Below are 16,599 nucleotides of genomic sequence, written 5' to 3' on the forward strand. Positions count from 1 at the left end.
GTAACCGATCTTGACAGTTAAGTCCTTTGTTGTTTTAATGGCAAGTAATGAGACTAAGGTAAATATACAGGAAAAAAAACCCTAAATTACGTATTATTCATGCAAATGTGATAGTAGATATGGACATTCTAGAGTAAAACATTAATAACAACACTACATGCTTTCAAACATAGTAATTCTTTTATTGTCTTAGTCTAAAAATTTGAATTTGTATGAACAAGTGATGCTTCCATGTGATTCAATCTCAGTCTCTTCTTTCACATAGCAATAGATGCTAGATATACTTTAAAGTCAAATAATGAAAAAATGTGTCTTGGTACCTTAGATTTAGTCTTCGTTCCCTTTGTTTAGTCCTAAGGCTATACAGATCATATATAGTGATGGAAAAAACTTACTCAAAGGGTGCATTTAAATAAAGATCAGTTTGCAAATTGTACCAATGGCTTGCACACACACACACACATACGCATACACACACACACACACATAGGCACAAACACATATGAATAATTAAAAATAGAAAGCGTAAAGGAAATTTTCAACTTGCTACATTTGAAAAAAATATTAAGATTTGAACAACATTAAGACATCTGGGTGTACAGCACATGTAAACCATCTTTGTGATGAAACTGGAAGTGATGAATTGCGCATTCACCAATATCAGCTACAGCATAACAAAGTCAGCTCTTTCCTTTTCATCATTACAGCTGATGCTTTAGCAATAGTCTTTGATTAAAAAAATCAGAAAGCCCAGTTCATGTCTTAAGAACATTTCTGTACAAAAAATAACAGCAACAGCATGTGGATTTAAATGAGCTTAAAAAACTTAACAAAATCAGAATTGTAATACATCTATCATTGATCATCTTAATATCAAAAACATTTGGCTGGAATTTGCATGTGCTGATATTAATGGCATGATATTAAATCCTTCAAATTTAGGGTTCTGCTAGAGTTCCAGATCCTGAGATTATATATTACGTCATTTGTATACTTTTATATTCCTCAGATAACCATACTGCTCATAACCAAAGGCTGGCATTTTTAGTATTTAGGTACAGTTCCTTACCCATCTTTCATGTAAAGCTCCATGTCAGGGAAAACCTTATAAAGAAGTTCAGGGACATTCGCTATAAGCGTAACAGCAGTGTATGACAGAGAAAGAGATATTCACACTGTCTTACTGAACGTAATGCAATTGTCTAAATTAGGAGCTTTGTCAATACAGAGGGAGGTCTCAAAATTTAGCAATGCCAGACCCTCTTTTTGAGGATACTCTGACCATCTAGGGGAGCCAGACTCCTAATTTAGGTATCTAAATCAAACTGCACAACTATTTCCCATCATGTCCTCACATATCTTATCCTAAGGAGCAAGAATTCACAATACTTGCGCTGGGGATACAGGCTGTGTTGGATTTAAGGATCTCTGGCAAATCCTAGACGTGATGTCATGAATTTCTACTCCTTTTTCTATATAGGGCAGCGCTTCTCTGTACTACTAAGGCTAACAAGATAGTGATTGGTTCTGCACTGTAATTCATTTCTTCATTGATATTGCTTGTCTCTTCCTTTCCCAAAGACAGTAGAAGCTAGTGAAGGGCTGGATAAGAAGTCATGTAGGGAGAAGCATGCCACAGAGCTCAGTGGACCCTCCACTAGACTCTGACTTTCCTGGTTCTGACTCCCCTTTCCAGTGCGTGGGGTGGGACAGTGCTGATTTGAATGCCAACTCCCTGACAGCAGACCTGTATTTTTATTCCTGAAATGTTCTTTTCATTTTTTTTCCTTGTTAACAGTTCCTAATGCTTTTTAATGGTACAAAGCCACATCGCTTCCTCTTAAGTCATTTAAGGTTGTATCAAAGCACATCAGGACCTAGTTTTGTCAGATTTTTTAAAAGTATTTGTTCACAGTCAGGTAGTCAGAGCTAGCTACAGCCACAGTGCTGATGGGGACTGTGCAGCCTTTCCCAGTCATGACATGGCCTGCATGCTGCAATGGAAAATGCTAAAGGGACAGGGAGACCAAGCACAGAAATAATTGTTGGGGTGAATATGTTCAGGAGGCTTTACTCCCTATGGCCATTAGTTCATCACCCTACTGTTGAGCCTTTGCCACACTTGTTTTCCTATCACAGTTGGGAATGAGAGTGCTACCAACATTGTACCAGGGATCAGCAGACACCCTGCAGTGGGTTTTTACCCTGAGCAGATGTGGAAACATTGGTGATAAAGCTGGACTACAGCATGAAACTTGTGTTTGGAGAAGTTCTGTCCCTGCCAAGCATGAGATGCAGAGCGTCCACCACATCATGTACTCCTTCTCATGATAAATTAAAAAACAGATTATGAAGTTTTTATGTGTGCTTGCAAAGGGGATTTTTCTTCTGTTTATGGTACTAGCTTTATACTTTGGTAATTATTTTATTTAAAAAATTTTTTTACAAGGGCACCTCCATGCAGGAGAATACTTGCCTGGCTTATAGGCCAAGGCAAACACTTAAGCACATGCTAAACAGTCTTCCTGAACATGACTACTTTCCTAAACTGGGACCATAAATAAGGGTATATTAAGGTATTCAGTATATTTACATGTGACATCGAGAAAGTTATAATCAGTCTCAAGTCTAAGAAACCAATTTCTACATTAGAACATGCAAAAAATAATGTAGATATCTCTTCTGTTCCATCTAAGATAGCAGGAAGGGATGTAGTTTCACTAAAAACACTGGAGTTCAAAAGTTAGTGTCCTCAGTAAAACGCTAATAGACTTTTTCAAACTGTGCAAACCAAGTGTCAAAATAGAAAAGATCAATATTGAAAGGGAACACATCCACATAAAATAAAACACTTTAAAATGGAATGTAAGAGGTTTCTAAATACACTAAAATATTACAGTGACTCTATAAATAGAAAAAATAGATGCTGCTGAAGAGCTAAAGCAGTCCGTTCCAAATACTTCAAGTGTATATATGTCTCTCTCTTTACTATCATTAATACACAGTTGCTTGAGCTACAGCTGTTCTAGCACTTGGCAACAGTTCAAGTAACTTCCCCTCTTCTGTCTTTTGCATTTCTCCATCATCCTTTTCTAAACCACAGATCTGCCAGGGCACATCTTGATTTCATAAAGTTTTAGGAAAAATGCCACATGTCTCCAGCTTTGTTGTTATGTGTGCAGCCAATCAAGGAAGTGTGCTATAAATTCACCATGGTCCTTCGACTGTCCCACCGGTAGTGGCATGCCTCACGCTTCATCCAAGAGAGGTTATTTGCTGACAAGCTCCCTTTTCCTTGCACAGAGCCTGCTGAGAAGGATTTCAGAATAAACTTGATTTATTGGACCTCGGACATGATATGGGGAATGAGAATTTGTTGCAAAGTCCTGCAGTTGTGATGGCTTGCTTTGAGTGCTGATATATTTCCCCAGTGTATAGTGCCTTGATAAAGTCATTGTTATGTGAGGACTTTCTTCAGAGGGATTGGATTTCACCACCTGCAAAAGAAATGACATATGTGAATGTTTTCTACATGCACCTAGAAGGATACACAGCTGTGTGCACACAACTGTTGAGATAGTTTTCCACAAAGCAGGTGCTGATACTCTCACCTTGAGCAGCAAGTTACTTACAAACATTATTATAGTGGGTCAGTCTGTTGTCTTACATGCTAATTAAAGTGCAAGATCCTATTCACTTAAGCTTTGAAAACTAAATGCTTAGCCACATTGTAATCATTTGGTTGGTTCTGTAATGTCTTCAATGTATTAGACTCCATCTTATCTTCATTAAAGACAATTTGATTTAACCTGTTAAATTCATGCTGCTTGACTTGCTTATACATCTACTATCGGAAAAAAATGCACCTAAGCAGCCCTGACTTGCAGGAAGTTTTAAATATAGACCACGCTCTGCAGTTCACAGCCCAGGTCCAGCTCTGATCGCAAGTACCTGAGGGGCCTATGTCGTGTGTTAACTGTGAGCTCTGCTAGAATCTCCTAGCTCTCAGGTCTTGATGCAAGTTGTCCCAGCTCAATGTTGGAAAGAAAAGTGGGGAATGCCTTGTTTCCCCAAGAAGGGAGTTATGGTGCATTTTAACAGATCTCTCCCAGCCTGGACATTTGGTGTATCATACTGACATAACCACAGTGTGGTTCAGTAACTTATAGTGCAGAAAAACCTTCCTTCTTGGACTCCCAGATATGTGTAAAACCCTGGGATTACCACGCTCAACTGGTGTCAAATAATCAAATGTCCACTGGCCTGGAGAGAGAAAGTAAAACGTAGCTTCCTCAGGAGCCTCATAACTGGGGGGTCTACTGCAAGATGTTCAAGGCCTGACCTCAATGCGTACACAATTACTGATGCTGAATGAAGCAACTTTAAGAGAGACTCAACCTCAGAACCTTATACAGATGCAGGGCAGAGGACCCCTACCTGGGCAGTGGAAAATCTAGAGATAGCAAAAGAGGTGCCAGGTGGCTAACCTATTTAAAAGAGAAAAAAATATGCTGACCTGACAGAGTTCTAATGTTCTTCAATTTTGCTGACATAACAATCACAGGACACACTTGAAGGAATTGATTGCATTTCTTAATGCATATATTTATGCAAGGGCATAGCAGCTTTTTAGAAATACAAGGTATATTCAGGGTCACTTAGCAATCACTCAGAAACAATGTTCGTATGTAATGAAGCTCATAATAAATGGACAGAAGCAACTCACAAAATTAACTGTGAGTGAAGGAAAAACACAGGCAAAGGCTTGAAAGACTGGGCAGAGAGGCTATGAGGGAGCTGGCTGAACTTAAAAAAGAGCAAGAATTATCCATGTAGAAAATTAATATATCCTATGATCAATTTGATACAGCTAAGCCAAGAGCAGTTATTTGTTTTCATGCAATTACTGCAGGTTCATTTTTCTAAATTAATGCCTTAGATCACGTAACTGTTCCGAAATGATGACACCTTGAACCAATCACCCAAACCACATTCCTATTAGGCATAATCTCTAAGGAATGCAATCTAATGTTCATCCTGCAGCCAACCACTGATTAAGATACGAAAATCTCAAGGTTATTAGTTTCTACGTTGTGTTCATTATTTCATTGTCATTAAATAAAGGAATAAATCTGAATAAAAAATAGGTTGCATAAAGTCTTTACAAATACCAGCCAATCTACTTTCTCCATAAGCATTTGAGAAGAATGAGGTAATTAAAAAAATCATATTTGTGTGCATGCATAGAACTAGAAGCATGTTTGGGCAAAAAGTGCCAAAGTTATGCATGATTATTTTTGTCCCAGATCAGTCTAATCACCCAATGAGTTCAGCCCCCTTGACAATCTGAGTAAAGACTGTATTCTACAGAGCTGCAGATTTCTATGCTATCAGGATGGTCTGAGGCTCTCTGAAATGTGTTGGTGGGAACTCAGTTTATCAGGACAAATAGGGGCAATAGCTTTCTACTCGATCAGCTAGCAAGAACTAAATGAGAACTACTGAATGTATTTCAATTTTTGTTTTCTGACTGTGCAGCAAGCCCCCATTTCCACAAAGCTGTGCTTTAGTTCAGATGTCATTTACAGAGGGGTGCTATCTTCTGGGAGCTTAGGAGGTCGTTTTTAAGAGAAAGAAAGTGAAAGTACAAAGCAATGGGTTTAATCCTTCTCATCTGGCTTCATAAAACATGAAAAGTTCTGCAGTTTTACACAGTGTTCTTGGCTCTAGCCTCAGAGGCAAAATGCCATTTTCTTGGTGCAAACTGCTTCAGCGCTCGATGGAACTCCACTTGCCAGGATGTGGAAATAAACTGATGACAAAACTGTTAAAACTAACGAGGTATGAAAAGCATTAAAGGAGTTTCTTTTTACTTTTCTCAAGAACGAAGTCTGTTTTTTGGTGGCTGATGGATTCTCCCGGGCACATCTATGCCTCTTTCAGGCACAGTGGCCTCTGAAGCCTCATTAACAACAGCTCTGTGAGTCAAATTCTTCCCTGATCCTCCCCGAAACATATATTCTCTGTTAAGATCCTTTAGGCTGAAAAGCAAGGCCAAATCTGCACATGAGCTCATACAAAGTGATGGAGGAGTGTGTGAAAAATGCTGATGACTGATCACGCCCTGCTGTTTTCCACCCAGTTCCATACAAAGCATCTGAAATATTTCACTTTGAAGTTCTTCATTTCTCTCAAAAGGTCTGTGGAAATGGTGAGCATCTGCAATGACCCATGAAGACAACAACATCTGGGTTCTAGACAAAAAAGGGTCAGTATAACTGTTTGGGTGAAATGGAGGGAGGCATTTACTCCACAGGACTGATTATCCATTGCATAAATATCTGCTCCATGATTTACTCCCCCTCTCCCAGCTTCATTTAGACTGAGCTGTGTTCATGTCTCTCTAATGTATTGTGCAGAGTAGATTAAAGGATCAGTTAACTAACCATGTGTGCTGGGTTTGGTCCCACAGGAAGATAGAGGCCCCAGCAATGGGCTGCAAACATATGAGCTGCTGAGGAGTCAGAGGTGGGAATCAACTGTGACTTTTATACTCACTACATGAGATCAGACAGGTCAGATAAAGCTCCCAAACCTGTGCTCTGTACCAGTGACCCCCGTATTGGAACAGAGTCCCAGCCAAAGGCAGCTGGTTGCTTTCCTCTCTGTGCTTTGAAAACACATTTATTATCCGATAGACAGTTACGTCTCTGAGACTGTGTCTTTTTTTGTGATGTTTAAGGAAAATATTCAAAGCCTTATTGTTATTATTTTTTTTTATTCTACTGTATTTAAATGTGACTGATGTGGCTGAGAGAATTAAACATAATCCACTAGCTACAAGAAAATGGTCATGCTTACTAGGTAAGAGCTTGGCCAGCAGGCACCACAAGGACGCTCTGGAATCTATGTCTGAATTTTACAATTGTTACCATGTGTTCCAGTTTGTTTGTCTTAAACTATTCCGAGGTTCAATTAGCCACAGCAGATTTCATGTGTCTGATGAAGGAAACTCAATTTTTAGATCCTCGCTTTTCACGAAACTTTGAGGAAAATATATCAGAGTCGTCCTGACATTTCTTCACAGCAAAAACTAGTGCTTCCACCTGATTCCTGGTGGAATTCCATGGCCCACCCTTGTGGCCATGAAAGTCTATGGAGCTTCTATGCCAGCCCTGTGCATAACCGGGTCCAGGGAATGGGCTTGGCTAAGAGTGAGGCTTACAGAAAAACAGGCATGACTTGGCAAAATAAGCAAATAGCTTTTATTCTGCTCTTGAGAGATTCAGAAAACATTTGGTGATCTCTTGTTATTTGCAATAATTTGTTTTGATAGAAAACAAATTCCTCAAATCATTCTGGAATAAATGCTAACATTTCACTTGTGTGGTAGACAGTCCTTTTTATTATTTACATACTTTTGATGATCCTAATTTAAAAAATCTAGGATTTTCTCCATAAGAAATAACTTATGGATTCCTGTCTCCTACACGATACATCAGATTACTTTTGCCATTATTCATTAAATTCCTGAGATTTCTTTCCACTGGCAGCTCCTAGACTCAAATCCCCCACCTGACCATGAAATAGCATAAATCCATTAACTCTTGGTTTCAAAGAGACATCTTTTGCATCTTCTTTTTCCTGTAATTGTACTTTTCTTTCCATTTTCATTCATGGAGTAAATTTCATTCTTTATTTCTCTCTATTAAGGAACTTGCATCTCTCATCTCTCTTTTGATAGCACAGAAGAAATATAATCTTCCTGAAAGATATGATAGTTTAAGTTCTATGGTCCTAAAAGAATTTGATGGAATAAACTGGGGCAGTTTCTTAGCTTTTTATTAAATAGACAACCCATATTTAATTCATATGAATGACGATTCTTGCAGCATCACAAGAAAGTTATTATTGTGCTAAACATCATCTATAGAGATTCCAGAAGGCTTCTTTGTGCTTAGATCCAGCCACGAATTGAAGTATTGCTTACTGATGATTATGAATTGATTACTGATGATATAGGAATGCATAATTTCAGTTTTCATGCAAGAAACGTTTTTTACTAGAAATCAGAAGCTAAACAGCTGGAAGGATAGGAGCCCCCTTTATTCCTCAAAACTTTTCCTAGTTTCCAAGGAGAGTAATGTGCTATTCATGGTTCTTCTCTAGGGCAAATGCCTCAGTGAAATGTTCAGATTCTCAGAGGACTAATCACTCATAACAGGAACCTAGGAACTGGTCTTTTGTACCAACAAGCTGGTGCCATAGGTAATGGTGGCATTGGTGATGCTTCTTTAACTATCAATCACATGCGGAACTACTGCCGTCAATCTTACAGCAGAAGATACCTGCTTAGTTGACTAACCAGAAATAACACTCTGTTTTTATTCAGGGCTTCCTGCACTAAATCCAGGAAGCACTTCCTCGTTTGTTATATAGGTACAAGAAATGCAAACCAAACCAAATCAAAACGCTCCTTTGCTGATGGGGAAAGGCAGTCATATGAAAAGACACAGCACATACTCAAAATACATCCTAAAGGAACCAGAACTTTAAATATCTTGTTTTTTCAAATTCTTTACTTTCACTGGTTTCGCAACCCCCAGGTTGATTTTGTGCCTAGCCATAATAATGTGTTTGCATATTTGTTTTTGATTTAATCCATGGACGCTTGTCATTTGTAGTATCTGGTGAAGATTCCCAGCCAGAACTTTGAAGCATCAGAAGAATAAGTCCTCAGTTGCCCTAACACATATTTTACAAAGCGTCTATTTCATTCCTGCCAATGATTGTAAAATGGAACACAGAATCTCTACAGATACTCACAGGAAAAAGAAAACAGAACTACTCACACTAATGAGAACGAATGACCTATCATCTTCTATTGATATAGTCAATTATTATAACTATTCCAGATAACTGTTTCTCAGACACATGAAAATAAATATACAGCAGGAAGATGGGTCTTTATTTTAAGCTCCATTTCAAATGTATCAGGGCTTTGATCGGAGGGTATCAGGGTTTGATTGGAGTCTGCTGACCAGCTCTAGACTGTAGTCAGGCAGGAAGGCTTAAGACAAACACTTGTGTGGATGAGGCATGATAAACAGATAAACTGAATAGATCCAAAAGCAGTAGGAATATATAATGCACAGCAAATAATATGAGAACCTGGAAACCGTACAATATCCTTTTTATACAAGTTACTTTTCAGAAGAGCACACTTGTTTTTACTGTGAGGAATTGTCATTGCATCACATGTAGCCAGTCCTCAGGTTGTGTTCTGCTCTGAACACTAAGTGACAAGTACCTTCATACCTATTGCAAGCTTTGCGACTTTTATTCAGGCCTAACTTTGAGTCATGTGTAACAATATTGTTGGATACTTTTTTGTTTCTAAGAAATAGGAAGTTAAAATCTCTTTTAAATAATGGAGAATGATAAAAATGTAAACTATTACCTCATGGAAATGACACCCACACTTCCCTTGCAGGAATTCTTTGTAGCGTCCCATTGTGATGACAAACGTGTCAACAACTTCATAACCATAATTCTTTGCTGTATCCAGAATAACTAAGTTTTCATTCCATAAGTTTTGCACTTCTGTCTGCATTCCAGACAAAACATTGCAATGTTAAAGCAGTATCAGAAGGACAGTCGTTTAAAGGTTGCATTGTACCATTGAAATGAATAGCAAAAGAGCATTTTGAATAAAACAATTATGTTATTTACCAGACATGAATTACTGTAAGTTCACTCATGAAAATAGCTATCACTCCAAGATGTTTGTAGATATCTGCATAAGTTTCTTAAAATGGTTTTTGTAGCACAGAAATGGTTATAAGAAAATCATCAAAAATTTCCCTTATTTACACAACAAATTCGGTTGATTTAAATAAGATTTAAACTAAAAATCTAATTACCAGTAATTGTAACTTACTTTTCAGTAGTTATGTAGCTTCCTTAATAGGAAGATTTCAATGTTGCTTAAAATATAATTACTAGGTAACTGTTTCTTTAATATGTACTTAGCTAATATGAGGTATAATTCAGAAAAAAAAGTCCTATTGCAAAATCGTCTGTGTAAGAAATGGTGAAAATCTCCCTGTAAAAGACAAGTTCAACTTCAAATCAAAGTCATTGAGACTGTTGCTTAAAAAGTAGGGCAGCGTCATGGGAATCTTTGAAACGGCTATACTGAAGAACAGTTTATTATTTCTCAAGATACTGCTGGAAGGCTAGGAATAGAAAAAAGGCTAGCTATAAAATTGTCAATTCAGTGTATTTGATGCTTCAGACAGAAAGGCTTTGAGAGTATCATCTGGGGTAATCCACAAGTCCAGAGCACCCAAACGACATGGGTAATTTGGCGTATGATTGAGACATTGAGAAGAAAAAGAATGCTGGGTACACCCCGCAGCTGCTTTCTCGAGTTCTATGAATTTACTGGGCAAGAAACTGAAAAAGGCAATCCTGGGAAGCCTTCAATGCTTTTTCTCTTCTTGCCTTACCTACCTTAGATGAAAATTCTACTTCTTCCACCTAGGACTTAGCTCTAATGAAAGCTATGATAGGAGCTAAAACAATTCTTATTGATTTCAACTATTTCCCAAATAGTTTCCCAAAATTTACACATCTAAATAAATTAGGGAAATAGGTAGAATCAGTAAGAAAAAATTCAATGAAGACAAGGCAGATAGTAGTAACTTAAAAGAAAGAAAGGGAAAAATCTAGCAAGGTGGTTTCAGTAGCTAAAAGAACGGTGAGAGTAGCAGTAAATCACACACTGAATAAAGCAATGTGTTATGATCGCAAAAATAGGTGAGTGGCAGTCTCCAATGTGACAGTATTGTATGTAAACTGTGACAGCTAATTATTTTCTCTTTTCAACACCTATGAATAGTTGGACTGTTATATGAAACCATGGTAGCCAACATTTATTCTGTTCTGTCCTCGAGCACTTCCCAGCTTTGTCTCATCCACACATTTTATACGTATTCTGTGTTGTAAACAGAGAATCTCACCAAATTGTAAATAAAAATATTGAATGAGTTACACAATATATTAAAATGAACCCATCTGTTATTCTGAGAATTTTGGACATGATTTGAACTGATTCTAACACCCTATTAACATATAAATAACTGGCTAGACTCACTGGTACTTTCCAGCTGCTTTGTAATGTTCTGGCTTAACAGATTGGTTAAGACAGATTTATGGAGAGCTGTGCAATATAGTTAGCCCAGTGAATCTGATCCAGCAGTAACCATGGAGGAAGCCTCAGGAGGGTCTGTGCTCTATGAGGTACAAAGAACAATCTGCTTATCTCCAACTGAATTTCTCAACTGTGGCACTAGGCTTAATATCGGAGGTTTTTCTAGTTCTTGGAATAGCTGACTGAGCATGACATCTCTAACGGCTCTCCAATTATGGTGGAGATGAATTAAGGCTAATTGGTTTGAATCTGCATCAGCAAGCGATATTAGCAAATACAAACATTACTCTTTCTTTGATCCACTGAAGGCTTGTTCAGCAGAGGTGGTAACATATTTTGACCAGACAGCAAAATTATTGTTGAAATGACAAGTCTTCTATGAAAATGCACTCCAAATATACCTGTAGCTTACCTGTGATAAAGAATGTATTCCATCCACAGGCAGGTGAAAGCCCATCCCTATGGATTTGATAATTACCAGGATATTTGATAGATTTTCCCTATTTGGAAATGAAAAAAATATATATGAGTTTTACTTGCAGACACATCAAAAGACCCTTCATTTTTTTCTTTCAAAGTCAATTGATTTTGAAACCATGAGAAAATGAATGAAATGTTTGTATTTGAAATTTTTGGTGAAATTGATTTTCATAATTTATCACATCAAGACTTGACTTAGAATAACATTAAGTACATAACATTACCTACCTGTTCAACACCTTTTGAATAATTTGCAGGTGATTAGAATTAAGCCACTGAACACCACCTACAATTAATACGGTCTGTTCTGTGTTCTCAAGGGGACGTGATCTGAAACCCAGAAAAAAAATCAACACATGTTGGCTTAGAACAGATGGCAAACATTTTAACTGCATTGCATTACATTTCAATGAACTGTGTCTGACATCCTGATCAGATGCCTGATGTCATTGTCTGCTATTTTTCAACCACACAATATGGTCTGCACACATTATGCTTAATTGTTTACTGACTTTAATTGTAAAAGATGTTAAACACATTTGTGAATAGAATGAGAATACAAACAAGCCAGCAACAGAGTTTATACTGTACCTCTGCAGTAGTTGTTTGAGTGCTTTCTCAAATGTTGGTCTCTGGTTTACACTCATCCAAAATTGGGGATAGTAAGAGTAACTGATAAATGTTTTCCCCTCATTGATATTATGATAGCATTTAACATCATGAGTCTTTTGCCATTCCTGAAGAGTCTCATTCACTCTTTCTATTAGATAGTACATCATTCCTCTGTTAGTTGAGTCACCTATGAAAAGAATCTTTGAATAGGAAAAAAAAGATATGATTTACTTTTAGTAGTTACACACAGCAAGAACCTAATGCTTAGAAGAGAATATTGCTAGGCTGGGGGTTTGTAAACCCTGTTCAAGACTGTTCAAGAAATCTTTCTGTGAGCTACCAGTTCTCCAGTCCTGTCATCTCTATGCTGCTATTTTCCTTTAGCAAAATATATTTGATTTAATTAACAAAAAGCCATATTATATGTTACAAAGACAAAAAATAAAATTTATAGATGGCTACAGCCGCACAGTTATAGTTCTGTATTTTTCATCCTTCTTGCTCATTTCTTTTACTTAGGTCTATATTTACTTCTGATTGCTAGTACAGAGCCTTTCTTGATTGCTTGCAGCTTCCTTCTGTACTTCCTCCAGTTGTTCATGTGGTTTGTTCCTACACAATGTGTCTTGGTTACCTTGTCTTCCAGAAAAGTGACTAATTAGTATTTAAACCAAAGTAACACACATACTAATGAATGCTGTAGCGGCCATATTTGCAAATAAATTGTCCTTTTGCCGTTTCAGAAGGTAAAAGAGGATTATTTTGGTGGCAACGACTCTGAATTGAGTCCTGGTGTGGGTGTGCTGTGACGATAAGGAAGCACTGCTGCCTGAAGACAGTTTGAAACTCCATCAGTATGACAGAAGGCCAAGGGACATGATGCAAAGAGGTCCTGTTTTGCTGATACTGTGTATTTTACAGCAATCCAGCAGTGGCATGTCATTCTAAAGATTTTCAAGGTCTCAGATATTGCAGAGCATCAAAGACTGAAATTTGAATCCTCAGACTCTTTCTCCGTTTTTCATTATGTCAAAAATAGAGCAAAACAACCCTCTCACATATGCTCCATTTACTCTATTGAATATTTTAGTGTTGTAGAACTTTAAAATTTCTACACATCCACACACATCAGCTGATCCATGTGTGAGTTTTTCAAGCCTGCACTGGGGCACTCAGCTGGCAAGATCTGAAGGAGAAAACTGTCAGTGGGAGGGCACCATGCACACTCATTTAGAAAATCAGTACCAGGAGAGACAAGCTATGTAAGATCATTTTTTCCAGTGACAGTTCTAGTCCTTAAATGCCATGATGCTAGGCACTACAGGAAATATAAGCTGGGATTTACAACACTATTTTTGTTGTTGTCCTCATGTTCTGAAAACATGAAGGGGATGCCAGAAGTCAGAACAGATGGGTTTCAGACCTGTCAATACAACTGAAAGAATTTGGACCTCGATACATTTTTTCAAATAATATCACCAGACTGAGGAAAATGTACATAGCCTATCTCTGAAGCAGTAAGGTTCTTAAGATTACCTTTCACTCTAAGTGAGCTTGTTGTCAGGAGGTAAAGCAGGTCAGGAAACAGGTTAAGCTGGATAGCTAATGCTACTGAGTGCCTGGATGTCCAGCTGGGTGTGAATATATATATTTTGGGGAGAAGGTGTGGCTGAACAGGATGAGTCAGAAGGACAGATGGCAACATCAAATTGGTCAGGAATTCAAGTTCTTACACTAGTTAAACTAATAGACTCAGAAATAGGTCTGCTGTGAGAACACCTGATGTAAGTAAGTCAGGCAAAGAGAAACACGTCAAAGGGGACCTGTAGGTGTAGAGAAAGCCTGATCAAAAGTGTAGACTATTCTTAAAGATATCAGTGAATTCTAACAACCATATTGACTTTCAGTCAAGAAGTCTTTGACTGTTCAGAAAAGGTATGGGCCCTACCATATCATTTCCATCATGCAATTCTATTTCACTCCAGCTACTACTTTCACAGTGGAATTAAAGCCTCATGGAAAAACATGTCTTTAAAGATAGGACTGCAGGATGTGCACTCTATTCTCCCTACTGCCCTGCCCTGAAGGACAACTCTGAAGTCTTTTTGTTTTCTTCACTGGAGGATACCAGTAGTAACACTCCATAGACTGTGCATGCTGGGATTGTAAAGGGTCTGCTCTCCCATAAGCCCAGCAGAGAAGATCTCAGATAGAAAGATGAATGTGTAATCTGATGTATCCCAGGTCGCCTGACATTCACATGCATAGCACATCACCATCATAGCCACACACGCACATCCACTCATCAAGGACTTTTGGATACCCAATAATCTGATCTGAACTATCATTCCAATTATGCTGTGAGAGTTCTCTAAATCCTAGAAAAAATAGACAAATTCTTCTTTTTCTTCTAGAAAAAATTCCAGGTGGAAGGAGATTTCTAGGGAATCCTAACTGCACAGTAGCTATAAACAAACATTAGCTTTGCAAAGTGCCCTTGTGCAGAGCTGACTAAGCAAGTTTTCACTGTGGTATGTGAGCCATCGGAATGCATCTTTCAAAGCATCCACACTTTGCAAGCTGACTTCATTTTCAGCAAATGCTTGGAAGACCCAAAGGCTAAAGTAAGCAGTGTATAGCCCCTGGAAGAAAGCTTGTATTCTTCAATTAACCAAGAGCTTCAATGAATCAGAATATAATCATTCAATGTAATTGAGTGTATGGTAGCTATAGCAACATTTCTATCATTCAGTTGCACCAGCTTATTATAGTTCTGCATGTGCCATATAGTATTTAATAACTATCTGAGCCAAAAGCTCTGTTGATAATTCTGTACTTAGGTCTGCAGCATTTATGAGCAAAATGATGGTTCAGGTGTTATAGAATATGCCATATCTCATTTCCTTTACAGTATGGCACAAGGCTTAGTCATGCGCTGTTCAAGTCAATGGGGGATTTGTCTGCAGGATGACTAAAGGATCAGGCACACATAAGGCTATACTTTTACTAGACATAGTGAGCACTTTCATGCAGACAGATGTTTTCAGTGTCTTTTGCTGCAAACATTTGCGTGAGGAAAATTCATTACAACTTTCAGACTTCAACAGATTGTGTAAGCATAAGTGGTCTTAACCAGACCCATTATTACAGATTAATCACACTTAGGAAACACCTGTAAGTCCAAAATACTACTTAACTCTAAACATTAATAAGCAATTGTAAGCTAAAATTCCTGTTTTAACAGCTGAATTTTAAGTATTTCAGCAAATATTTCCTTTTCATATTTCCTGTTCTTAATTAAATATGACTCAAAGGTACTTCATTACAAGACTAAACTATTATAAGACTAAATCATTTTTGAATGATAAACAAAATACTTGTTTCCCTGCTATTGAGGTTTCTATATACTGCTAATTGGACAACTAATTACCTGTTGTAATCCCTTTCCTTTCACCTATTTTTAAAAACATTCTAGTACAAAAATCACAGCATTATGCCTTAACAGAATTGTATAAATCTTACAGCAAAAGCTCATTAACCACAATTACAGTGGATCTGTTGAGTCACTATAATACTAATGTAATTTTTAAATTATGATTACCTATTTCTTTGATTCATTTAGGTCATACATTTGTAGTTCCTCAAGTACTAGTATTTACAGAACAATATAACTTGCATCTTCTTGGCCATAGTAAGAGTTTAAAACAGAGAAAAAGGACTGCAGATATTAAAGTGACCAAAACACACTCAGCCAGAAGTCACCTTAGACTCAACTCTATAGAATTTTCCTGTTTATTGTGTCTGAAATACAAACGTATGACTGATTAGTCTTGCTAGCACACAATAAAGTAAAATAAGATCTCTTATAAACTGTTTTTGTGAAAGAGTATCCTTTCTCATGTCTCCACCAATTTGAGTGTTATTGTTTCACTACAGGTGGTCTTTATGTTTTTATGAAACAGAAACAGCTCAAGCTCAAACATAGTTTTACATACATACAAATTCAAATAGTTAATGAAGATGTAAAACCAATTGGAAGCTATATCCAGGTTAAATTAATTTCTGTCATAGAAAAGGAGTATATAATTTTAGAGATGAGCTCTGAAGTACAAACACATTTTAATACAAGACATAAAAGCAGCCTGAAGTTAGAAAACAAAATTTAAGAAATATCTTTTTGCAGGATTTATAGCTAAATTAGGAAAGAAGTGCTCTGTTTGAAAGACCATAATTATATCTCAGAAACATGAATAAATACATAAAACAAATTAATGAACAAGGGACATATCTGA

The 16,599-nt window shown here is 37.3% G+C and overlaps 1 protein-coding gene across 3 annotated transcripts in view; it reads right to left on the reverse strand.

Annotated features, from left to right (window-relative positions):
- Positions 1–531: 531 nt before the first annotated feature.
- CPED1 (cadherin like and PC-esterase domain containing 1) overlaps positions 532–16,599 on the reverse strand; it is a 151,194-nt gene continuing 135,126 nt past the window's right edge. For all 3 annotated transcript variants that reach the window (XM_009687314.2, XM_009687316.2, XM_009687317.2), the window contains exons 20-24: positions 12,287–12,507; positions 11,924–12,025; positions 11,628–11,715; positions 9,461–9,607; positions 532–3,497 (exon numbers count right to left, since the gene is read on the reverse strand). In XM_009687314.2, the coding sequence (XP_009685609.1) occupies positions 3,270–3,497; positions 9,461–9,607; positions 11,628–11,715; positions 11,924–12,025; positions 12,287–12,507 (786 nt within the window). In that variant the 3' untranslated portion in view covers positions 532–3,269. The remainder of the gene's footprint in view (positions 3,498–9,460; positions 9,608–11,627; positions 11,716–11,923; positions 12,026–12,286; positions 12,508–16,599) is intronic.

The sequence above is a fragment of the Struthio camelus genome, chromosome 1, assembly GCF_040807025.1.
Source record: "Struthio camelus isolate bStrCam1 chromosome 1, bStrCam1.hap1, whole genome shotgun sequence".
Classification (NCBI taxonomy): domain Eukaryota; kingdom Metazoa; phylum Chordata; class Aves; order Struthioniformes; family Struthionidae; genus Struthio; species Struthio camelus.